At 46.4% G+C, this 26746-nt stretch overlaps 1 protein-coding gene across 5 annotated transcripts in view; it reads left to right on the top strand.

Moving 5' to 3' along the window:
- Positions 1-26746, top strand: part of RIPOR2 (RHO family interacting cell polarization regulator 2) — a gene marked incomplete at both ends in the record, with an annotated part of 176888 nt that overhangs the window by 65046 nt on the left and 85096 nt on the right. Inside the window, one exon of one of the 5 annotated variants that reach the window (XM_080710144.1) lies at positions 5469-5532. The exons of 3 other annotated variants lie outside the window; for them this stretch is intronic. In XM_080710144.1, coding sequence (XP_080566270.1) covers positions 5472-5532 — 61 coding nt within the window. Of the gene's footprint in view, positions 1-5468; positions 5533-26746 lie in introns of those variants that run through there. One more of the 5 variants, XM_080710141.1, reaches the window with a different exon arrangement.

Here is a 26746-nt window from a genome sequence, read left to right as displayed (position 1 = left end):
ACTCACTCCCGGTGTGAGTCTTACCTTTTACTGGACTCTGCTCGCTCCTCCCTGAGTGGAAGGAATGTATCCATTCAGTAGGCATTACCCTCTTTGTCCTGATGAAGAAAACTGGCATTCTGGTCAGCTTGTTCTGCAGGCTCCCCCAGTGTCTTCAGTAAGTGACCCTAAGTGTGGCTCCTGCGCCCCCAGATACCCCTGGAGCTGGGAAGGTGGCAGAAGACTCTCCACACGGGCCTGGGGAGGGTCGCTATCCAGAGGTGGCTACATAGAAACAGGAACATACTAATAACCATATCCCTTTAGTCTCAGCTCTTTGGGCATGGCATTTTGCAGTTAGACAAATTTTATGTGCTGCTTTACTGGCAAAGTTACCCAAAGACAAGACTATTTTTGTTTCTGGCTCTGTGGTTCCCCCCATTACCACTACCTTTTTTTTTCTTGATTCCAACTCTCCTCACAGTTTCAATTCCTCTCTCCTACTTTGTTCTCCTTTCCATTTCTGGATATTTTGCCTCTACTTAGTTAAAAATCTTTTCCTGGATCTGAAGTTGTTATATCTGAAAACTCAGCATTTAACAGCGCTTTCTAGAGGAAACGGGAGATTCTCCGGAAGTGCGGAGAGAAGACTGTCAAACTTATCTTTTTGAGAAGTGGAGCCTGAACAGGAGAGTGGCATTTTTCCCAACAGGGTTCCTCCTCCTCAGAGGGCTTCACAGATGGTATTTCAAAATAACAAACCATGCAGACATGTTTTAAATTAATAAATAAATCCATGATCACTAGAACTAAATTGTCATACCATGAAATTGTAAGACTGAGTTGATTTTCCTGTGCTCAACACATAGGCACCATCACCTATACAGTTACCTAAATGTACCCCCTCTGCACTTGAAATCTAGTCAGTACCATCACTATTTTTTTTGGATGAATGACTAAACATGGGGATAGGTAAGTAAAGGGCCAGCTTTCTGATTTACAGACCAAATATGGTACCAAGTGGGCACCAGCTGTTTACAGTATAAAAATGTTGCTGTGTTCCTGCACTTACGACATTCTGTTGTTAAACTTGGCCTGGCTCGGCACAACTGGCCTTTGATGAAAATAGTTGCCTCATCCTTGTTCATCTCAGTTTTTTTTCTCTTCCCTAAATCTAATGATTGGAGCCATTTGCCTCAGTCACTAAAAAGCAAGGCCCTTCTCATATTCCAGACCTATTCACCCCTTGTAGATCACAACCACCCTCTGCACAAAGAAATGACAAGAGTGTAAGGTGACAGAGATGCTGGTTTTCTGATCTGATCATTACAACATATACAGGTACTAGAATGTCACACTGGGCTCCATAAAACCGCACAACTATGATATGTAATTTTACTATCTTATTAAAAATAAAAATACATTTAGCCGGGTGTGGTGGTGCACGCTTGTAATCTCCGCGCTTGGGAGGCAGAGACAGGAAGATCACACAGGTTTGAAGTCAGCTGTGCTGGCTTAAAAGACCCTGTTTCCAAATTTAAAAAAAATATATAAAAATAGGTCTGGGAGTGTAACCTGGAGGTAGAAGGGTTTCCAGGAACCCTAGTGGCTCATCTTTCAGTGGGATGGATTGGAGTTGGAAATAAATACCACCAAATAAATAAATAAATAAATATAAAAATACATTTAAAATAAAAATAACCAGCACTTTAGTGTTTACCTTGTGCCAAAATACTAACATTATTCTCTGTAACCTGCAAACAAATCCCTTAGCTAAGCACTGACTCTCCCTGGCTTTAGTCTGTCTCTTCTAGTATGGATTTGAAGGGGATCAGAATACACCCCACAAAATATTCCACTTTAGTGCAAGAACTCTTTGGGCTGAAGGGAAATGAGGAATAGCGGACACGGAAAGAAATCTCGCCCTCCCCCTTTCTAACTGAACTCAAGGTATAAAGCTCCCCAAGTACAGGTGACTATTTCCTACTGATGCATGCCCTTGGTGTGCCAATTCACCTCTCTGGCTTTAAACTAACCTGCAGATGATAATAATACCTATACCATGGGCTTGCTATGAGAAAAAAGTGAGTCAGGGCTCCTAGAACTGCATCAGCCCTGTGTGTTAGCTATTGTTTAAATATATTTTCATTTGGGGGGCATTTGTATAAATATGATCATATGATTCATACTCTATGAGACTCTTTTAGTCAATATAGTGTCTCGGAGATTCATCCATATAGATGCATTCATATGAAGCCCATTGATTTTTCTTTTTATGGGCACAGCACAGGTGGATACCTTCTCTCTCTAAGGTGATTGTGAACTTCAGATAGCAAGGTTCGGGTTTCCTACATTCCCTGATGTTACGGGGTTCTTGGTGGCATTTGCGACTTGTCCCGAGATTGTTGACTGTGTTTTTAAGATGTTTGTATTGAAGCAAAAGAGCCAAGGAAAACTCACTAAGTGCTATTGAGATTTGGTGCGGAGCTCAGCAACCGACCATTTCCATCCCCATTGAGGATGAGAAATGCTCCAAGCTTCTTGTGAGAAATTTAAAGGAGATGGATAGGATGGGGATTTACTGTACACGTGTGTGTGTGTGTGTGTGTGTGTGTGTGTGTGTGTGTGTGTGACAATTCCTTTATGTGGATTATCCTGTTTAATTTTCAATATAAGACAAAATGAAGAAGTGAATGGTTTCTTGGGGCTGCCATGCCAAAGGACCACACATTGAATGTTTAGATAACAGAATTTATTGGATCATGGTTTGGGAGGCTAGAGGCCCAAGATCCAGGTGTTGACAGGAATGGCTCCTTTGGAGAAACTGAAGGAGACCCAGTCCCTACCTTTTCCCTAACCACTGGCAGTCTGAGATGTTTCCTGGCTAGTAGGCTTCTTACTTGACCTTATTTTTACATAGTTTCCTTCCTTTTCTTTTCTCTCTTTTCTCTTCTTTCTTTCTCTTTCTCTTTCTTTCTTTCTTCCTTTCTGCTGAGGATGGAACCCAGTTCTTGGCACTCTACCACTGTAATACAGTCCCAGCCCTATGTGTGTCTTTTCTTAAGGATTCATCCATTTTTTTTTTATAAGAAAACTAGTCTTATTGGATTAAAGACCCATCCTTCTCCAATACAGTATGGGCATCCTCACTAATTACATCTGCAACAACTCTATTTCCAAATAAAGTCACATGCTGAGGTCCTGGGGTTAAGGACTTCAGTAGAAGAGTTTGGGGGTCTTGGCTACTGAAAGGTGATCGGCCTAGAGAGGTTTTGTTAACTAGTCACAGTGGATGGCTGGGGCCCCACGGGCTGGCGTGGTAGCCTGGAGGTTGTGAGGAGGGAGAAGAGGAGAGCAGTAGGAATTCTCTAGAGCTAACAGGACGCCACCATGATCCAACCACCTGAGACTGCTCCTGGAAGCTGTTAGACAGGAGGCGAAGGAGTGAGCTCTGCACTGGAGGTGAAGAGAGTCATTTGAGGCCTCACCTCCTCCCACCCCATCTCTAAAGCGGGATGGTGGCACCCACCTAGTGGAGCTGAGATGATTAAAAAAAAAACAAACAAACAAGATGCTGGCTAAGAAATGTAGCAAAGGTCAGAATCGCCCCTCACCCCTCATTCCAACCACACAAGATGAATCTCTAATCGTGTCCTGCTTTCTCACATCTGGGCCCATGTTTAGTTAACTTCATCTATGTAATAAGTGCAACCCTTGACCCGAAACATGTTTGAGTGAGAATCAGGGTGTGGGTAGTCAGAAAGGAGGGAGGTAAAGCCAGGCATGGTGGCACATGCTTGTAATTCCAGCATTCGGGAGGCTGAGACCTGAGGATCGTGGCTCGAGGACAGCCTCAGATGCTTAGTGAGGCCCTTTGCAACTCAGTGAGACCCTGTTTCAAAATAAAGAATAAAAAATAGGGATAGGGGTGTAGCTTGGAGATAGAACATCCCCAGTACTGCAAAAAAAAAAAAAAAAAAACAAAGAAAGAAGAAAGAATGAGAGCGAGAGCTAGAGGAAGGAAGGAAGGAAGGAAGGAAGGTAAAGATCTAGACAAAGGGTGTAAGGGGACCACTGTGGCATTGGGGCGGGGCAGCTCTTCCTCCTGAACCCCTGTTCCATGAGGGGCAGGAAGCCTGCCATTCCTGGCCCCTGGGCAGCAAGACATTATGGAACTCAGTAACAGCCTCCAGTCACTGTGCAACCCCAAACACCCCACTGCTTTCCAAGCTGTCTCTGAAGGATGGTCCCAGCCTGAGCGCGGTTGGAGGTCCCAGCAGGACCCAGGTTATACACCATCTCTGGGATCTCCAGCATCCGCCCACACAGATGTGAACACCCTGCAGGTGCTCAATGAGCCCTCAGTGATGGTCTCTGGTCCTCTGGGGCAATTCTTCTCACTGCTCCATCCCTTTCTTCTCCTCTGGGAGAAACTAGTGCAATTCCAGGAAGGCAGTTATAGGAGGAGGAGAAAGGTAACACTAGGAGTCTTTTAAAAACCACACAGTAAGTAACACTACAGAAATAAACACCACAGGTAACAGCTCCACACCATCATCTCATTTGCATCTTCTGAGCTTCAGATCCCCTGAGAGGTCTCACCCGATGAAGCCCCCAGATGAAGGCACCATGTCTGTCACACAGAGAACTTTGTCTGCACAGCCTGCTGAATGTAACGTGCTTTGGGCAACTCTGTGGGAGCTGCCGTACTCACAAGAAAGGTCCACAGCAGCCCCTCCTTTGGGAAGAACTGCCTTTTAAGTTACATTTTTTTCTTTCTCTTTGAGTGATAAACTTCTGAAATATGCGACCACGTAAATATTGTGAAATGGCAGATGTCTGACCAAAACTAGTTATCTGCTCACTGCCAATAGATTTAATCGAGCCAATGAGAGCTTAGATCCATGTTAAATTTGGTTTACACGGTGCAAAGTTTCCAGTCCTCAACTGCAAAAGGTTTGCAAAATAAAAAAGAAAACTACAGCGATTACCACGTGAAATAAAAGCCCCTGTCCTTCCAATGCCTGCTCTGGGTTCACTGTGGCTTGTTTTACTCTCAGATAAATTGTCATTGAAGCAAAAGCAAGATATGAGTAATGTGAACCCCCTCTCTTTCAACACAACCCATTGTGTTCAAATTCATAAGCAGGAAAGTTAAGCACCCGCCTTCTTCTATTAAGAAAATATGAAAGTTGGTGCTTTGAAATAGAACTCATTGCTTTCAGGCTTTGAGTGGTATCTGCATTCAGATCCAAGTGGATCTGCAGCCCTCTTCCAAAAAGTTCTTTCTTCTCAGTGGTGAGAATTACCGCTCCTGGAATTCACTCTGACAAGTTTCCAGAAGCCTATTCAGGTATGAATGAAGCTGCTGCTTGGGGCAGAGGCGGAAGGGGCCCTCCCCCAGGGTTGGGCAAGGGGGAAGGAGATCCCCGCAGGCAGTGTGGCTGGGACTGGCAGGGCTGTGGCTGCCTGCGCTCACCATCCTCCTCAAGATGCAGTTCCTTGATGCGGAGGAGCTTCTGGTCGATGAAGAGGATGACATTTTTGGCGAAGGTAAACACATCTTTCTCGCAGGAACCTTTTGGCTCTGCTTTGTTTTGTATTGCTACTGCAGAAAACCGTGGCCTGGTTTGGGCAAGGACTTGAATATTTTGAAATGATGATTCTGAGCAAGAAAGAGATGGCACATACTAATTTAGGACCACATAATACAGGGCAAGAGCTGGAGGCAAGGTTGTTAAGTGGTTCCGCTAAATACTTTTTAAAGTCAGGACTAGATAAGGGCTTATTGTAAGTCAGAAAACAGTATTAAATGTGTTTCCTTGTCCCTCTTCTGTGCTCTCTTTGGTCTGACACTTTAACAGCCTGGTACAGGGTAGCAGCTGAGTGGAAAGATCAGGAGTGTTCTCCCTGGTACCATGTTGCTTTGATCTACACTTCCAACCTCCCTCTCTTCTCTCCCTCTTTTCTTTCTCTCTCTCTGCCTCCTCTCTCTCTCTCTCTGAATCTTTCTTTTTATCACATGTACCTCTAGCACTGCACCTCTCCATCCTTTTTTCCAGAAGAGGACACTGAAGCCCTAGTAGCATCTGACACCATCCGGCATCACTTGCATTTCCCATTCTCCATTCATAGCTCCTCCACAAGAGTGGGCGATGATGGTGACTTGCTATTATTCTAAATGGCTAATCCAGCTATCCAGGGTGTCTGGTGCCAGTGCTGCTGTAGGCAGGAGCTTTGCTGGCATTTGGAGCTAAGTAAATGAAGAGCTAGACTTAGGAAATTTCCCTGCCATGGAACCCCTCTGGGAGCTGACTTTGGTTTTCTCAATGGTGAGATGGGGCAGTGATGTCTACGGAGTTGCACAGACTGTCTTCCCGGGAGATTCATAATATTCGTACTGCACTGCAATGTGGTGTGCTTTCCTCTTTCCAAATCAATCATCTCATTTAGCTTATTCCCTAAGGATTAAAGAGAGAATCCTTGTAGGGCCAACATCCAGGGTGTCTTTATTTGGTTTTCAGGAAGCTCGTCCAGCTGGTGCCTGGACTTGGACAAACTCTGAGGGAAGAAATAACCAAGCGCCAGCTCTTGAGTAGCTCCGTCTCAGCTCTGCCAATTGATTCACTCTGTGACTGAAGCAATTACTTAACCTCTCAGTGCCTTGGTTTCGCACTTATAAAGTGGAATACAAACCTCTTGGGCTGTGTGCAGATTAAATGCTATTGTAGGGAAAGTATTTGGAATAGTCCCTAAAATATGATTCATACTCGATAAATATAAATTCCCCTACATATTAATGGAATTCAGCAGAGTTTTTGTTTTGAATTGTTTTCTTTTGTTTTTTCACATGTCTGATTAACCTAGTAGATTCAAAGAAGGATTCGTTGACTGAACATAAGTAATGTTTCAGAGGGTTAATCTGGGGAGAGTGTGAAGACAGCCTTGTCCATTGATACACAGCTGCAGATACCTGGGAAAGTCATATAATTTCTTGAGCCTTGTTCAGCTAAAACAGAATGGTTGACCTCTTCCCTGAGATCTCTTTCTTTTTAAACCTCAGAAGTCAATTTAATTTTCTCTGCATCATGATGTATCTCCCTACAAGAGCTCATGCATGTTCTGGGTTTCACTCACGCCTTCAGATAACTCACATACTAAAGAACATAGGCAACTTTTGATGCAAAGGATTTCCTCTAACATAAAGAAAGGAAAACGGGCTTGGTGCCACATGCCTATAATTCCAGTACTTGGGAGACTGAGAAAGGAAGATTGCAGCTTTGAGGCCAGCCTCAGCAACTTAGTGAGACCTGTTTTAAAATACAAATAATAAAATGGGGCTGGGAGTGAGGTCAGAGGTAGAATGCCCCTGGATTCAATCCCTAGTACCGCAAAAGAAGAAAAAAGACAGAATAATGCCCAGAAGCTAGTAATTAGGGCAACCATATTTACACAACCAACAGACACATTTTAAAAGAAACTTTGTCCCCTAGAGGAACATAGGCTGAGAATTTAGGTTCATTTATTTTAAATTTTTAAATTTATATACAAGCATGTAATTCTGTTTAGATATACAGACTACATAATGATCTGGGAAGGAAAAAAAATTAGTCCTGCTCCTGATGTGTGTGTGTGTGTGTGTGTGTGTGTGTGTGTGTGTGTGTGTGTATGTTTGGTGGTACTGGGGTTCCTGGAAAACCTTCTACCTCCAGGCTACACTCCCAGACCTATTTTATATTTGTTTTATTTGGAAACAGGGTCTCTTAAGCCAGCAAGGCTGGCTTTGAGCCAGGACGATCCTCCTGTCTCCGCCTCCCAAGCTCAGGGATTATAAGCATGCGCCACCACGCCCGGTGAGTGTATGTGTGTGTGTGTGTGTTTTTAACTACCTTGCTGAGATCCTGTTTGCTTCAGCTATTGTTTTCTGTGGTTAAAGAAAATGTTGAGTGTCAAAGACCTAAAAAGCACTAGAGTGCAACGCTGCTCTTCTTCAGCAGGAGGGGGTTTCAGTGTGGGTAGATGACTGTTTCTCTCTCCCCATCACACACACACACACACACACACACACACACACACACACACACGGCTTAAGTTTGCTCTCCAAACACCAGCAACAACATCATTGTATCATTTAGGAAATAGTTCCTATCAGGTAGATGTGATCCTCATTGGGGAAATGATTGATTTGATTATCAAGGTACCAAAAACCTAGGCATTAGAATTAGAGTTTCTTTCCTCATTGTGGTCTCAAACTCATCCAATTAAAGGGCTTTCGTCTGCTTTGTTACTGTGTGATCCCGACAGCCAGTCTGGTGAATGTGAGTGGTAATAGTGATCATGATAACTGTAGCAACTGTGACGATGGTGATAATTGGCACAGGAAAAAGAAGGGCCAGGCGGCATGGAGGCCCTGAGCCAGCTCTCAGGAGCAGAACGGAATCCGTGGGTGGGAGGATGTGTTCTCCAGGTGGTGGTCAGCAGCCAAAATTACCCTCTAGCACACACTAAAGTTGTGATTGCTTCTCTCATTAGGAATCCAGCCCTTACTGTTTCTGTTTTCAGCACCGCTCAGTAATCTGTTGTCAAGTGCAGTCATTAGGAGAATAAACCACCACAAGTTCTCAGTGTGTGTGCAAAGCATTTCTCAGCCTCTTAGTCCATGGACCTCCACATGCCTTTTAAGATCTCCCGGAACAACCACATGAAGCTATGCAACTTGAGCCAGATTTCCGAATGTCCCTGGGAGTTGGCACACCACACCTGGCCGTGAGAACGGCTCTCCCTTCCTGGATAACAGTCTGGGAAAGTTGTTTCGACCCCCCAATTCTCCCAGATGGAGATGAACTGGCAGCTGGAAGTCCACACACAACTGTTGGCCACTGGTGACTCTTAAAGTGACTAGCAGATGGTTCAAACAAAGGCCACTCGTGGGTGAACCAAAACTCACCTTTCCCCAAGCTAAGGAAGTCAGCACTCTTCCTCTTTCAAAGAGAACTTCAACTCAGAGAGAAAGCAAGAGGATTGCAAAACACTTACCAAAAAAGAATTGTAGTTAGGGTGTTGCCTACTTTCTGTCTTTCTATGCAGACTGATCATGAACCAAGGTAGGTTTTATTTTTTTTGAATAGGTCAACAATTACACAATCTTTTGTAATCTGGTACATTTTACTACTGCATACTGAATTACATTTGCTCCTTCCAAAAAAAGAAAGAAAGAAGATTGTGTACAAAACTAAGAAATTGTGAAAGTTCCGATCAGTTAAGTCATACGCCTCATAGAGAAAGTAATAGACACAGAACATAAAAGTGGCCTGACTAGAAAGGGCTGGTGCCTTTTGTTTGATTACGCTGCGTTTTATGTCATCTAAACAAATACAGTCATTGTTATTTAACTATGTTGACTCTTTCTCAAGAAATATCTGGAGTTCTTAAGTAGATCCAAGTGATGAGACTGGAGAAGAGGCAGGAAGGGCCTGCCCTGGTTCTTTGGGTTGGAAGGCATTAGTTACTCTCTGCTTTCACATCTTGGAGATTGCTGGGTCAGTCTCCATCCCTTGGTTCCTGGATGCATATTTTGGTTGGAAGTGGCCTTCCCTCTTATCTCAGGGCCTGCTGTAGGCATGGACCTCCCCACAGTAATTCATGCTGGTGCAACCTCAGCCTTGGATTCCTGAACAACATTCTCTTCCCATAGATGTCTAGGAAGCTTTCCTTGGCTGGTGCCAAAGAGTTGGTGTCATTTCAGGGACACATACTAAAATAGCACATTGCACTAAAGCTATGCAGGCCCTCTGAGGCACCAGTCCACCCCTCTGATTTATGGCCTCCAGTGACCTCAGAGCAACCTCTTTAAATGAGTCCAATGCCAGAAGGGGCCCACTCTTATAGGCAACACATTTTAAATGTTTATTTTAATATCACTATGAACAGATAGCAAAGTCTTAACTTTTTAAGCATGGTGGAAGATATATTCAAATGTGTCTTCTGCAGGAGGATTGCAGTTCAAAGACAGCCTCAGCTCCTACTTAATGAGGCCCTTTGCAACTCAGTGAGACCCCTATTTCTTTTCTTTTTCTTTTTCTTTTTTTTTTTTTTTTGGTGGTGGTACTGGGGTTCCTGGAAGCCCTTCTATCTCCGGGCTACACTCCCAGACCTATTTTATACTTTTTTATTTTGAAAACAGGGTCTCTTAAGCCAGCGGGACTGGCTTTTAACCTGCGTGATCCTCCTGTCTCTGCCTCTCAAGCACGGGGATTAAAAGCGTGTGCCACCGTGCCCGGCTAGTGAGACCCTATTTCTTTTTTGTTGTTGCTGTTTTTGTTTTGTTTTGTTTTTTACCCTATTTCTAAATAAAGAATAAAAAATAGGCCTGGGGGTATAGTTCGGAGATAGAATACCCCTGAGTTCCATCCCCAGTACCACACACACACACACACACAAATGTCTTTTGTAGGATTTGATTCAAACATTAAATGTCTACACAGGCACTGTATATGTAACAATTTATTTTATTTTATTTTTGAGGGTCTGAGGATGAAACACAGGAGCATTCAACCTCCGAGCTACACCCCCTGCTCTATTTTTCAGTCTTTATTTTGAAACAGGGTATCACTAAGTTGTGGCGGGCCTCACTAAGTAGCTGAGGCTGTCTGTGAACCATGATCCTCCGGTCTCAGCCCCCCAAATGCTGGGATTACAAGCATGTGCCACCATGCCCGGCTATATGTGACAATTTAAAAAGAAAAAGATGGGAAAATAAAAAAGGACTGGGGGTATATCCCAAAGGTAGAATGCACCTGAGTTCAATCCAGGAAAGAAGAAAAGGAAGGAAGATAAGGAGAGAGAAAGGGAAGGAGGAAGGAAGGAAGGAAGGAAGGAAGGAAGGAAGGAAGGAAGGAGGAAGGATTGTTGTTATCAAAACACTGACATAAATTGGGAGCACTGCACTTCCCCCTCTTTGATGGAAGCCACTTCAGTTGCTCCATCTAATGGATTTGTTAGAGATGGGAGTTATCCAGCTAATGATGCCTGGTGTGTCTTCTTATGCTTAACAAGGAAAACAAGTTCTTCTCTTCCAAGTTCTGGTTCATATGCTGAGGGCACCAAAGACATATTTGGGGTAAGGTATGCCTCAGCCCCTGTGAGTCTCCATTAGCATATCTAAAAGCTGAAAAGAAAATTATCAAAACTTAAAATCTTACTATAAGGCATACCAAGAAGCTTCTTTAGACAACATTGCCATTTTGAGTAGCCTGTGCTTTGCAATCAAAACTTGTATCATGTGCTTACTCTGTTCTCAGCTTCCAGAGGAGGGCCAGCCTCCTCTCCAGCCATATTCCCATACTGAGTGCCATATAAAAAGTCTAAAGTTAAAGCCGGGCGTGGTGGCGCACGCTTGTAATCCCCGCGCTTGGGAGGCGGAGACAGAAGGATCGCACAGGTTCGAAGCCAGCCTCAGCTACTGAGTGAGGCTCTCAGCAACTTAGTGAGACCCTGTTTCCAAAATAAAAATATAAAATAGGTCTGGGAGTATAGCCCAGAGGTAGAAAGCCCCTGGGTTCCACCCCCAGTACCACCAAAATAAATAAATAAATAAATAATAAAGTATAAGGTAGGTCTGGGAATATAGCCTGGAGGTAGAAAAGCCCCTGGGTTCCACCCCAGTAACACAAAAACAAAAACAAAATTAAAAAGTCTAAAGTTACTGTGATACTCTGTGTGTGTGTGTGTGTCACTGAGGGTTGAACCCATGGGCATTCTACTTCTGAGCCACACTCTCAGCCCTATTTTTTATTTTAATTTTGAAACACACTGTCTCTAGGTTGATGAGAGTCTCACTATTTGCTGAAGCTGTCCACAAACCTGCAATCCTCCCATCTCAGCCTTCTTCCAAGTACTGGGATTATAAGCATGTGTTACCATGCCCAGCTGTTACTGTGATTCTTAAATCTTTGATCTTACTCTTCAGTCTTCCAAAGTGAGGGAAAGTAGCGATATGTTATAGAATGAATAAAATGTTTGCACTCAGAAGGCCAAGTTTAACTTACTAGTTCTTTGGCTTTATTAAGCAAACTTAAATAAATTACCTAAACCTTCAGAAGCCTTAATTCCTTCTTCTACATGAGGATAATGATAATAATGGTGGTGGTGGTGGTGATAATAATATGATGTTGATGGTCATGGTGCTGCTGATGGTGGTGATGGTGATAATGATGATAGTGGTTGTGGTTATGCTAGTGATAGTGGTAATGGTTGTGATGGTGATAATGATGGTGATGATGGTTATGGTGATGATGATGGTGGTGGTGATAATAATATGATGCTGATGGTGATGGTGCTGCTGATGGTGGTGATGATGATAATGATGATAATGGTTATGGTTATGGTAGTGATAGTGGTAATGGTTGTGATGGTGATAATTATGGTGATGATGATGGTGGTGGTGGTAGTATGATATTGATAAAGTTGATGATGATGATTATGGTAGTGGTGATGATGATGGTGAGGGTAGTAGTGTTTATGGTGATGATGGTCGTGGTATTAATAATGATAATGGTGTTGGTGATGATAATGATGGTGATGATGGTGGTGATGTTGATGATGGTGACGATGATGATCTTGATAATGATGATTTTAGTGATGATAATGATGGTGATGGTAATAGTGATTATGGTTGTGGTAGTAATGTTGATGTGGTATTGGTGATGGTCCAAGACAGAATGCCTTGGGTGGAGGAAGAGAGAAGACAGTGCCATGTAAGGGGAGAAACACAATAAGACCAAGAATCTGTTTTCCCAGATCCAGCAATAAATAAGGCAAAAGAAGAGAGTGCACAGGAAGTACCTGGGGTCCTCCCCATTCTACCTCTCCACCACTACAAGGTCCTCCCCTTCCCGTGTGACTCTAGGGGCTCTCCTATCTCCAAGATTTGGAGCCCCCAGACCCACACACAACAGATGTGCAAGCTCGACTTCAGGCTGTCCTCTGGACTTTCCCACTCACAAAGCCCCAGTTCACTAAAGAGTCATGGTGCCAGGCCTCAGGGAGCATCTCCTGAAGAAACCACAAATTGGAAATGTATTACCTTTATGTTAGGAGATTACATGGGATTAGTAAAGTTTTGATCATGCCAAAATAGTGCTGGCTCTTGCCCACTACCCAAGTCTGTAAGACAGACCAGCATGTGTCTGCTCAGCCTGCATGTTAATTTGAGAACAAGGAAGCCTTTTCAAAACAGACACTACAGGAGAGAGCTAAAAGCGCTGCCACGCACACCCATGCACATTTAGCAGGGGCCACTCAGCTCTTGGTTGCTAGGCATTAGGAGGAGCAGGAATGTTGGGCTCTATTAGGCATCTCTGAGCAGTTCTAACTTGCCTTAGGGGGAAAAAATCTTTCTATTAAAAAGAGTTCGCAAACGCCCTGTACACTGTTGGTGGGAATGTAAATTGGTGGTGTATTAGCCAGCTTTTCATCGCTGTGATCAAAATACCTGACATGAACAACTTAAAAATGAACAGTTTATTTTGGCTCATAGTTTTAATGGTTTCTGTCCATGGTCAGCCCGTTTTGTTGCTTTGGGCCTGAGGGGAGGCAGAACATCATGGCAGAAAGGCACAACAGAGAAAAGCTGCTCCACTCATGATGGCCAGGAGGAGAGAGAGACCAGAGAGAAGATAAACCCTTTTTGGGCACACCCCCAGTGGCCTACTTCCTCCAAGTAGGTCCCACCTCCCAGCAGTCCATTCAGCCATTAATGGATTAATCCACTGATTAGATTAGAGCCCTCATAAGCCCATCCTTTCCCCAAAGCCCCATCTCTCAACACATGAGACTTTGGGGGACATTCTGGATCTGAACCATAACAACAGTTAAGTTTATAGTATACATCTAAAGAATGGATGACTTCCCAAAGCCCCACTCTTAAATTTCAGAAGAGTGAAACAGATACTCCACATATCTGTCAAAATAACAACTATAAAGCAACACAGACATAAGTGAAAATTGCCCATAGATTTACCTCTAGCTTCTGGGGATCAGGCAATAAAACCTATTTATACGGACTATCCCATAAGACCAGTGCAATATAAACTGATCAAAACACTCAAGGGAAATTAAAACACATACACACACGGGAAGGGCTAACCCAGGCAGGCTTCTGGGAGGTGAGAGCTTGGAATGCTTGGGAGCAGTGTTGTGATGGATGCACTAATTGTGGAATACAGGCACATACTTGGCACCTGCACAGCTCTCCTGCATTTGGCGCTGTGCACACCAACCTCGAAGGCGTCTGTTGCTAGCCCTTCTGCTCCCAGGCTGAATCTCAGCTGGAAGAGACCTAGAGAGGACTGGGCAAGGGGTCAACCCTGTTACTGACTCCCTCCCTTTCCCCCTCCTGAGGAATCGAGCATCCTCTCTGTATCACGCATCATCTACAACCTTGCTCCCGTGGGCAGCACATCTGCTTTATTTTTACACCAAATTCCTCCAGCTATGTGTTCAATCACTTTTCTTCATTCTAATCCAAAGAAAAGTGGTTCTTTCTCCTGTCAGATAGTCTTTTTACATCCTCAAAACCCATTAACAGACTAGGAACTCTCCTGAATGCTGAGCCAGCCAGTCCGATATTGGCATTCCACGTAGCCCTTGAGTTCAATAACAGACCTACTGCCGACACAAGTGCACGTGTGTTCTGGGGGTACAGAGGTCCAAGTGTCTGAGTATTGAGACTGAGCGTGCAGGGCGCGTGGCCTACAGCTGCTAAACTTGAATTCCTCTGGGAATGTGGCGCCCGCGCCGAGGGACGCTCCTCAGCGAGGCCTGTGTTCGTTCTCTCTTCTAGAATCTACTAGGGGTTATTCTTACCCTGACTTAGCATCCTCTGTGTGCAGGGAACAAACAAGAGCAGGTGTCCACATTTATCTTTCTCAAGTGGCCCCTTGAGGCTCTTGTGGAAGGGTCAGAGGAGAAAGGGGCCGAAACAGAACCTCCCAGCCCCCCTGCCTAGCTCCTTCCAGCGAACAGCTGTTTCAGCCTCTCCCTAAGGAAAACATAGTGATTCAATAAGAGATATTTAATATAGGATGGTCGGAGAAGCCACTTTCTTTGGAGATTCGCTTAAACCAAAGCACTTGGATTCATTACCATCTCTGTGAAATCTCCACCTCCAGCCTTAGTGTGAATAACCTATTTTGAACGTGACAGCCGCTTCCACTTCAGTGGCGTGAATAATTTATTAGGTGCCAGAGCACAGTTGAAGTAGCGGTATTACAGCAGCCTTGCTCGCCTGGCTAATTATGGAGGATGACAGCGCTCTGTCCTCTTGTCACAGCTCGGATCCAAAGCTGCCAGGGACGTGGATAGTGTATGAGCAGAAAAGGGAAGAGGGGATATGTGGCCAGAGCCTCGCTCCCACTGCTACCAAAGAAGGCTTTGTGGACCAGGCAAGCAGTGCTGCCGGAATTAGATTTCCACTCTCTCCTCTGTAGAGTGAGACGGCAGGGCCCTTGGGATGGATCTTGTATCCAGTTTCCCAGTTTTGCATAAAATGTATGTTAGTTGGAGGAGGTGCAGGCTATGAAAGTGATTTGGGAAGGAAAGAGGCAGTAACCCCGGAGCTTGTGAGGATGCCAAATGTCCCCAGGCCTCCAAGAGACCACACAGACACGCCTTTCATTTTTATGTATGTATTTACTTAATTTACTTATTTTTGTGGTGCTGGGGATTGCACCCAAGGCCATTCTACCTCCAAGCTACACTCCCAGCCCTGTTTCTTTATTTTTTCGTTTTGAAACAGGGTCTCACTAAGTTGCAGAGGTCCTCACTAAGTAGCTGAGGCTGGCCATGAACCTGTGATCGTCCTGTCTCAGCCTCCCAAGTACTGGGATTACAAGCCTGCGCCCCCACGCCCGGCTTCATACAGGTCTTTTTAACATACATCTGGGTGCAGAGCCCTGGAGTGCAGTCAGGAAACCTGCTGAGAGAGCTCTGGAGGATGTGGCCAGGAGGAGTCTCAGCTGCTGCTTCCAGCTCCTGAATGTGCTTCTGCTAACTGGAGACTGTAGCTCTCTCTAGCTTTGCTCAGGTAGTAGCAACAGCTCATTTAAACTGCCTGAGACCTCCGTTCCAGGTGTAAATTACACTCCTAAATACCATCCAGGAAGGTTGTAAAGATTAACTGACAGTGACCAAATTCTAAGTAACAGGGCCTCTGGGCCTGTGATTCTTCCTAAAATCACCTCCCAAAACTAATGGTCTCAGCTTTATGAATTAGGAAGCACTGGCCTTTGGGAGGATCTCTGCAGAGAAGAAGAAGTTGCCAGAGCCTGCAAGGAGAGAGGGCTGTGTAGAGAGGTCACCTCAAAGGCAGTAGTCACCTAAAGGAAGGGATGCAACCAGCCCAAAGTTACCTTGCAGGGAAGAGTCGGAAGCGGGCCAGACCCAATCAGATGTCTTGGGGAGAGGCAAACACGAATGTGGTCCCTAAGGTGAGCCCCGGAGTAAAACACGAGAGAAAGAAAGAGAGTGGGCAGGAAGGGCGACCTGGGACAACGCCTGAGCCAGGGCCTGCGTGGAGCAGGGACCCAACATAAACAAATAGCCCTGGAGGACCTTATGGAAGAGCCTATTTTTTTTTTTTTTATTCTTTCCCCTGAAGACAAGAGAAAAGGAAGGGATTTGTTGTAAAGTGAAAGTTAATCTAGAACCTTTAAAAAAAACTTACATACCAAGTACCTGGTGCTGTGCTGGCACATGGAGGCTCATAGTTTCCTTTGAATTATTTTATATGCATTTAATATCTTCATGCAATAATACTTATTGGTTAAATGTGTGCATGTGTTTACTTTCAGGCTCAGCTATCCAGAACTAGAAGGATTTGTAAAATTAAGATTTCTTTCTTTTTTATTTATTTATTTGTTTATTTATTTATTTATTTTGTGGGATGGAACCCAGGGGCATTCTACCTCCAAGTCATACCCTCTGCCCTATTATTTTAGTCTTTTTATTACTTATTTATTTATTTATTGTGAGTCTGAGAATGAAACCCAGCATTCTACCTCCAAGCTACATCCCCAGCCCTATTTCTTTATTATTTATTTTGAAACAGGGTCTCACTAAGTTACAGAGGGCCTCACTAAGTTGCTGAGGCTGTCTGCGAACCACGATGTTCCAGTCTCAGCCTCCCGAATGCTGAGATTACAAGCGTGCTCCATCACGCCTGGCTTTAGTCTTTTGATTTTTGAAACAGGATCTCACTAAGTTACAGGACCTCACTAAGTAGCTGAGGCTGTCTGGGAACTGAGATCCTCCGGTCTCCGCCTCCGCAATGCTGGGATTACAAGCATGCACCACCATCCCTGACCTAAAATTAAGATTTCACCAAAAAAATTTGTCAGTCTACATCACTGGTTCTTAAAATGTGATTTGAGGACCCTTGAGGCTTCCCAAGAACGTTTCACGGTGTCCCCCAACATCCTCAATATTTTTTTTAAAGTATAAAATGGTCTTGAAACCAAAAAGTTTCACAGTGGCTACTCTAGATTCTGTTCTTGGATAAACGGGTGTCAAGACCAAAATATTGGAAAAATTAATCCGAATTATCTTACTGTAGAAAATGGCCTCTGTGTGGCATAAAATAGTAAAGTTGGGTATGGTGGTACATGCCCATAATCCCAGTACTTGGGAGGCTGATATAGGAAGGTTACAGAGTAGAGGACAGCCTCAGCAAATAGTGAGACTGTCATGAACCTAGTGAGACCCTGTTTAAAAATAAAAATCTAATAGGGCTGGAGGTGTAGCTCAGAGGTAGAACGGCCCTGGGTTTGATACCCATTGCCACAAAAAATAATGATGTATGAGAAATTCAATCTCAAGTTTCTGGAGAGGAGACTGTTTGCTACAGATAGAGGACATTTTACTTCCCTTCATCTCTGAACAGTTTGCTTTTGTCAACTCATGGGGGTGGGGTATGTCTTGCCTGATCGCACAGGCCTGATGCCTCACTCAGCACCCCGAGGCAGTCGTTCCTGGGACTCACTGAAACGCCCATGGTTTCAATGCCACATAAGCTTCCCACTGTGCAGGCAGATAATGAATACAATATTAAGGACATGCCTGAAGCCTGCTACCCAGAGGACCTTATCATGGTCACCAAACACACATAGGACCACCAGGCGTTGCTCTCAGCAGTTCAGAAAGTAGAGAGCAAAACCCAGCTGTCATCTCTAAGGTTGAAACAGGCTTCTGTAGGTGCAGCTTGGATGCCAATAAATGCCAGGCTTGTTCTGCTCTTTTCCAGGGGGAAGGGTAACAGAAGCCAGGAGGGGTGGTATGGGCTCTTGTTCCCCATTTAGCTAATATTTATCAACTACCCTCTACACTCACCAATTGCTTGCTGTTCTCCATGTGGCACAGAGAGTACATATTTCCTGACATCTAGGAGTTTATTTTATTTATTTATTTTTGTGTGTGTGGCACTGGGGGTGGAACCCAGAGGCTTTCTACCTCCGGGCTATACTCCCAGACCTATTTTATATTTTATTTGGAAACAGGGTCTCACTACATTGCTGAGAGCCTCACTAAGTAGCGGAGGCTGGCTTTGATCCTCCTGTCTCAGCCTCCCAAGCGCGGGGATTACAAGCGTGCGCCAACCACGCCCGGCTTCCTGACATCTAGGAGTTTATGAACTTGCAAGATATGTGTGATCTACTGCAGGAGACAGGGGTATGGCAGGGTCTGTATTCTGGGGAAAGAAGACTTACCTGTGGGCCCATGTTATGAGGGAGTTGATGTTTGAACAGGGGTTTCTAGGCCAGACACGATCTTTAGACATAGATATCAGAGGTAGGAAAAAAGAAATGACTGCCCAAGACTCAGCCGAGAATCCCAGCAGTAGAAATGGGCTGAGCAAAACACAGGAGCAGCAGCTGTCTGATGCTGGAGCCAACAGGCAGCCTGGTGGTCAGCCTGGTGACCTTCACATGACAGGTGAGGATGCAACAGTCCATGGAGGTCAAGATGGGACCTGAGCGTCCATTGACTACACTCAAGTAGAACCCACGCATCTCAGCTCTGAGCCCAAACTGTGCTCTTTCCAGGGCTGTGTCTGTGGTTGGAGGGGAGGTGGGCTATAGCTGGCAAACTCTGCAGCATCCCTCTGGAGCTGAGGGGCCCTTGGGCTTTACTTGACCAATGCTTTTGAAGTGTGTCCTGAGATGACTCTTCCAGAACCTTTCCTGGGCTTGTTGGAAAAACACAGGGGTGACCTGAAAACCTGCATTTCACACTCTCCCAGAGTGATTCTTACGCACTTCATGAATCAGAAACTTGAAAATAAAGAGAGAAGAAAGATTGATCAGAGCAGCCAACGAAGAAGTAGATTGTGGAGAGCAGAGAGTTATAGTATGAAGGAGTTCAAGAATCCTAGAACTGGCAGCATCCCAAGCTATGGTCTGACTGTGCATTTGGGTGCCAGGTACCTCTACGGAAAGTTCAATGAGCAGAGACGGGACTGAAAAATCAAGGCGTTAGATCAGCTACTCATCTAGGTACTGAGCATCACAGTTCTTTTTTTTTTTTTTTTTTTTTTTTTTGGTGGTACTGGGGTTCTTGGAAGCCCTTCTACCTCCAGGCTACACTCCCAGACCTATTTTATATCTTTTATTTGGAAACAGTGTCTCTTAAGCCAGCACGGCTGGCTTCAAACCTGCGCGATCCTCCTGTCTCCGCCTCCCAAGCATGGTGATTACAAGCGTGCGCCACCACGCCCGGCTGAATTGTGTATTTATGAAAATTAATTGATGGCAGAAAAAAAACTATCCAGCTAGCCTGGCTGATTCTTAAAAATGCTCGTGAAAGAATGGGATAAGTTTGGTAATGGAAAGAGACCCTTCTCCGTGCTGTTGAAGTCTCAGCACCCTGTCTGTGGTTCCCATAGCACCCACGGTACTTCCTCTTCCATAGCACACACCTCACCTATTTATAACTATCATTGCCAGATTGTACAAGGCAGATTGTGAGACTACTAGGCTCACCTCTGTGACTGCTCCCCTTAGCAGAGGGCCTGGTACCCGAGGGGCACTCAATTATTTGCTGAAACTATAGCTGTCATTTGTACTTAGGAGTGTCTTCAATTATGATTGGTATATAAGGGGAGCCAGATGCAATGGCAGATAGCTGTAATCCCAGCTACTGGGGAGGCTGAGGCAAGGGGATTGCAAGATAGAGGCCAGCCTGGGCAACATAGTGAGACCCTGTCTCAACAGGAAAAATATTAAAAGAAAAGCCCTGGGGTACAGCTTAGAGGTGGAGCACTTGCCTAGTGTGTGGGAGGCCCTGAGTTCCATCCCTGATAGTGCCATGGCAAACCATTGAAATGAGAGGGTTAACCTCAACTCGTGTTACACTGGTTTTGTTTGTTTGTTTGTTTGTTTGTTTTTGTGGTGCCAGGGATGGAACCCAGAGGCTTTCAACCTTTGGGCTACACTCCCAGACCTGTTTTGTATTTTATTTGGAAACAGGGTCTCACTAAAGTGCTGAGAGCCTCACTAAGTAGCTGAGGCTGGCTTCGAACCTGCGGCGTTACACTGTTTTTTGTTTGCAAGGAACTGTCCCTTTTTGTTGACATGAAAGAGCAACCCTAGACGTAGTGGGTTCCAATGGTATCCCCCATCCCCAGTTTCTGACAAGCTATTTTCTTCACTGTTTTCTAGAATTAAGTTACAAGGAATCAACGAAAGTATCTGAATACTCTGCTAACAGAGATTTTGGGGATAGAGAATCCTGCTTTGGAAGTCTTAGGGATCTAGAAGGAGGAAATAGCATCATAAGAGAGAGAGTGTGGGTTCAAGGAGAAACTAATCACCTAAGAATGAAGACTTCTGTGATGGCAGAAGGGGTAGGGATTTGAGAGGCAGGATAAAAACCTTTAGACCAGGTACCGGAGACCTGGAGTCTGGTATGTACTCTGTATGTATGTGTGAGTAGGTATGTGTGTGCATGCGTGTGTGTGTGTGTGTGTGTGTGTGTGTGTGTGTGTGTGTGTAGGTATGCTGGTGTGGGTGGAGGCATGTTGGGGATTGAACCCAGGGGTGCTCCACCACTAAGCTAAATTGCCCAGGCTGGTCTTGAACTTGCAATCCTTCTGCCTTAGCCTCCCAAACACTGGGATTTCAGGCATACACCACCACACCAACTGGTGTATACTCTTGATTTGGTTATGCAACATTGGGCAAATCGTTTAACTTCTCTGGGATTTTGATCACATAATCCAAAAAGGATTGTGCTCTGGTCATTTAAACCTGTGCTGTCTGGCCCCTCACGCACACAGGCACCTGCTCACCAGGGATGCCCTGTGCTGGGAATGATGAGCTGAGAAAGTCACCCAGGACAGAAACTTCCAATCCCAAGAGGGGAAGTGAGCCTGCGTTGCCCCTCCTCCTTCCAGTCTCCTCTCACTGCTCCTTTCCTGAAGGGCAGCTCGTAGGAGGGCACAACTCCCAGACTTTCTTCATTCTTGTTTAGATGCTGAATGGGGCACCCCAAAGGAACAGCTAACAATAGAAAACTGGGGAGCCAACTCTCAGATCCGTGGCCTCCAGTTCTGCACATGCGTGCCCATGCGCGCACACACACACACACACACACACACATACACACACACTCCATGCACACACACACACACACACTCCATGCACACACACACACACACACACACACACACACACACACACACACACACACTTCATCTCCAACCCTCAGCAAGATACCCCAGCCTGAAAGAGGAAGGGAGTGAGTTGTGGTGGGATGTACTATAGTGAGATGAGCACTAAATTTGGAATGACACCTGACTTTGAATGATAGCTTCACTTCTGTGATCATGAGCAAGTTATTTGCCCAACTTCTGAGGGCATCCGTATTCTCATCATTCAGATGGGCACAGGCTGAGAAAAGAGGTGGTGTGGGCTTAAGGCAGGTGCTGTCAGCAAAGTACCTGGTATCTCTATTCCCTTTTTACTTCTTCCCCTTCCTCCCATAAAACTCATCCAGCTTTATAGCAGTCCCACTCTTGAGTCAGAAAGATGGAGAGGTTGGGCTGTGGAGAATGGAAAGTTGGCTTCTCTCCAGGGTGGGGTCAGGCACTCTCTCCAGACTCCTCCTGAAGAGCCTATGGCAATAGTTCTCCACTCAGCCCCCCACCCCCACCGACGCTGCATGTCTCTGCTTTTTTCCAGGTCTCTTTCTCCAGTAAGTAGATAAATGTTTGGGATCATTAGACCATATGTAATAGCTGTAATCTCCAATAGAAGGTGCTAGGCATCTGGAAATTAATCAGTGAAGGGAATTCTGAAATAAGAGGGCAGGCGAGGGGCAAGGGACCTGGGAAAATGGCTGCAGACGGGGATATTTCAGCTGGATCTGGATGAATAGATGTGGCTATTTGGAAACAGGCAATGGCTGTGCATTTGGAGATATGCCAGGTCGACAAGGGAAATAAAATGATCAATGTAAGAGTAGGAGGCACTTCCGAATGGCATCTTTTATTCAATACAGGGTCTGGAGCTCCTGATCTAAGCTGGCCACATGGTATATAAAAGAGAAACAGTCCCTGCCCTATGAGTTCACAGTCTACTGACAGATACAAGAACAAGAGGCAAATAAAGTCATTACAACTTACAGGAGGTGCCTTAAAAGGCACAGGGTGCTGACGAGAATAACTGGGAGGAAGGATGGACATAAAGATGCCAGTGGTCAGGGAAGACTGAGAAGCTGGCAGGAAGCACTTGTGGCTAGAGAGAGGCACCAGCAAGGCTGGAGGGGCCCGATAGCATGGGCTCATCAGGGCCTAGCAAGCAATGGAATGGCCGCTGGAATTTCTTCTGCGCTCCAAATGGGAACCAATGCTGGATTTTAAGCAAGAGGGTGATCACAATGCAGCTTGTATTTTTAAAGATTACTCTGTCTGCAATAGAGATGTACTGTTCTCTGTTGCTGCATGACAAACCTTCTCCAATGTGGCCATTTGAAACAACACACTCTCCGCCTCTGTGGGTCTGTAGTGGAGGCTCAGGTTCTCCGTGTCTTCTGAGGATTGGTGATACGATAGCACCATCACAGTGTAGGTTTGAAGGTCCCCAAAACCAGTTTTTGCATGTGCATCTAAAGTCGACTGGGTCCTCATGGGCCAGTCTCTTGAGCCTTGTTTGCACCCAGTTATAAAATGAAAATGATATAGCTACTGCAGGATTATAGTCAGGAATAAATGACACAATGCTTGTAAAGTGTCTATTCTGGGTTCCAGGATATATGAAAATAGTCTTAAGGCTGGGCTTGGTGGTACACACTTGGAATCCCAGCATTTGGGAGGTGGAGACCGGAGAATCGTGGTTCGCAGACAGCCTTAGCTACTTAGCGAGCCCCTTTGCAACTCAGTGAGACCCTGTTTCAAAAATTAAAAATAATGCCGGGCGTGGTGGCGCACACTTGTAATCCCCACGCTTGGGAGGCTGAGACTGGAGGATCGCACAGGTTCAAAGCCAGCCTCAAGCTGGGCGTGGTGGCGCAGGCTTGTAATCCCAACATTCAGGAGGCTGAGACTGGAGGATCGCGGTTTGCAGATAGCCTCAGCTACTTAGTGAGGCCCTCTGCAACTCAGTGAGACCTGGTTTCAAAATAAAGAATAAAAAATAGGGCAGGGGGTGTAGCTCAGAGGTCAAATGCCTCTGGGTTCCATTCCCAACCCCCCCCCAAAAAAAAGCCAGCCTCAGCTACTTAGGCTCTCAGCAGCGTAGTGTGACCCTGTTTCCAAATAAGACATAAAATAGGTCTGGGAGTATAGCCCGGAGGTAGAGAAGCCCCTGGGCTCCACCCCCAGTACCACAAAAAAATAAAAATAAAAAAATAAAAAATAAAAATACTAAAGAAATAAGACTGGGAGTGTAGCTCAGAGGTACAATGCCCCTGGTAGTGCAAAAATCCATCGCTGGTACTGCAAAAAAAAAAAAAAGGAAGGAAGGAAGGAAGGAAGGAAGGAAGGAAAAAAGAAAATAGTCTTAAATCATAGTGTCCAATACAGGTCAACCAAACTCACTGGTGGTTCATGTATTGATGAGAAAGCGCTACTGAAACCACAGGGTGAATAACCAGCCAGGCGGGCTGGTTTGTTCTGATAATGTGCCCAGCACATTTTCTCCTCTGGGGGAATGTCTGCATCGGAAGACTGGGTGCTGTCGGGAGCTATTCTGTAAATTGGAAGAAGGGCAGAGGGGTTCAGGTGTCTGGGAAAACGCAGCGCAGCGAAGGGCTGGACATCAGGCTCCCGACACTCTTGTCAGGCAGACGCTGCTCCTCTTGCTGGGCCCTGATGGGGTAGTGTAGCTGATTAGGCCGAGGTTTGGCTGCTGGTATTCTAGGTCTGAACATGTGGCCCTTCCCCATATCTGGACGTTTGTATTTCCCAAGTTGACACTGTATCCTGGGATGTCCCCGCCCACTGAGCTTTACTGATGCTCTCAGAGTATGAAGATCCCATTGGAGAGGGCAGGTGCAGTCTGTGGAGCAGTTCTATGTAACATCTCCTAAACACCATTGACTCAATAGGGTGGCTTTGCAGATGAGGAAACCGAGGCCAGGCCGGATCTCCCTCATTCCCTCTGGCAGGGATGATGGCAGAATTGAGACCTTCTCCAGATCCTTGTAGACAGAGTCCAGTCCCATACAGTGTCCATTTCATAAGCCCATCCCCCCACCTTTTTTTTTTTTTTTTTTTTTTTTTTACTGGGAACTCCCTAAGACCCTGAGGCTGGCCTCAAACCTTCCATCTTCCTGTCTCAGCCTCCCTAGTAATGGGGTTACAAGCATGCAGCACCACATCTGGCCACAGGCCCTCCTCATGGGATGTTTTTGTCTGTCAAGCAGACCCACACCTTCCTAAAGAAAAGCTTTATGCATAACTCGCATCCACCAAAAATGAAATTTAAAAAATCAACTGTTTCTCTACATCCTTATGAGATGTGGGAAGGTGCTCACAGGGCGCAGGCACAAAGCAACCATTCCAGAGGGGCTCTCCAAGCAGGACTGTCACCATTCGCCACCGACCCTGCTTCCCCCACCCCCGCGGCCCCCGCCGCAGCTCATTGTCTTGCCGTGCGGCCTATTAGAGATCCCCGGGCTAGCCAGGGTTTCCCTGCGCTCTCCCTCCGGTGCGCCCATCCTCCCCGGCGCGGCTTCCAGCGCAGGTCCACCGAGCTCTCCCGGGCTGACATCTGGTGCCTGGTGCCTGGTGAGCTGCGCGCGGCTGTGGCTCCGCTGCCCGCGCCCCCGCCCGCCCGCCCGTGACGCGCAGCCTCCTCCGGCCCGCCCTGCGCCCCGCCCGCCCGCAACTTCACCGGGGCGGCCGCGCGGGCACGAGTGTCCCCGAGGCCGGCCCTCCCCAGCGATCTGCGAGCCAGCGGGGTGCAGCAGCCCGGGCGCCCCGCGGAGCAGGGATCCTGCGCCTGTCATGACGCCCAGCGCTTGTCTCTAGGTAAGCGCACCTTCCTGTTGGCTCCTTTTGCCTCTGATTTTGCGGACAGCCTGGTGAGGTCCGTGGGGAGGCGGGGAGGGAGCGACGAGAAGGACGCTCTGCGGCAGGGAGCCCTTGAGACCAGGCGTCCTTGGGTGCCCAAAGCCGGCAGGTTTGGGCACCAGATGCCCGCGGCAGAGAGAAGGGAAGTTGCGGGGAAAGGAGACTTTTTGCATGCAGTACCCAAAGATGCCCTGGAGAGTGGGGGGACGGGCCGCGGAAGGTCCGAGGAGCGGCCGCGGCGCCAGCTCAGTGGTCACTGAGCCGGGAGACAGCCCGTGGCCCGGAGGGGGTCCCAGGGGTCCCCAGTTACAGGACCACTTCCGGCACTCAGCGCCAACTCAGAGTAGGACCTGGGCCGGTGTGTGTGTGTGTGTGTGTGTGTGTGTGTGTGTGTGTGTGTGTGTGTTGGGGGGTGTCTTTGACTGGTCCCAGGTTGACCAGTGAAGCTTGGCTCTGAGTTAACCAGACCCTTGTTCTGAATTCCAAATTAGCCAGATGTGGGGGGGGGCGACAATCGGGAAGAGGGACTAGAAAGGGGACTCGTGTGACCTCCTGGTGGAGCCGAGTCTGGAAAGGTGGGGGAGGGGCGCACCTGAGGACCCGAGTGCCGGCAGGTATCTGTGGCAGAGGAGGGACTGTGCCCCCCTGACTGTCACCACCTAGCTCCCTCCCACAGGTAGCAGGAGGCAGAAGGGAGGAGGTGCAGTTTCAAATCCAAGAAGTAGAAGCCTTCCAGGTGTTAGGTGGCAGGGCTGTGCAAAATGACAGCTCGCTGGAGAGCCAGGCTGGGTCTGTTGGGTGGGGGGGTGCACTGTGGGCTTGGCTGCCCCTGTCACTCTTGATAGGAGAAACCTGTATGCCTCCCGAGGGACCCAGGAGAAGGTCTAAGCTTTCTATCTGGCGAAACAGTTTGGATTGTCTTAGAAAACACGTTGGGGCTCTTTCTTCCCTGATTCCCACTTTCTGCCCTCTGGTGTCCATGCTTAGGGCTGAAGGTCTAGCTAGGACCATGACTGATCATTTACCCCACCCCCTCAGAAATTATACTGATCTGCTCCGAGACCGGACCTCACGCGTGAGCAGCTGTGCCACTGTTACCTGACACAAATATTTTGTCCTTTTTGGCTTTTTATCAGGTTCGGCAGTCTCTGAGGACGGTATCTCCTCCTCCCCCTTCTCCTCTCCCCCAGCATCCCTACTGAC

Source organism: Muscardinus avellanarius (genome assembly GCF_963383645.1).
Source record: "Muscardinus avellanarius genome assembly, chromosome: 14".
NCBI classification, from domain to species: domain Eukaryota; kingdom Metazoa; phylum Chordata; class Mammalia; order Rodentia; family Gliridae; genus Muscardinus; species Muscardinus avellanarius.
The sequence above is the reverse complement of the archived record's forward strand: the minus strand, read 5'-3'. Positions and strand labels throughout refer to the sequence as shown.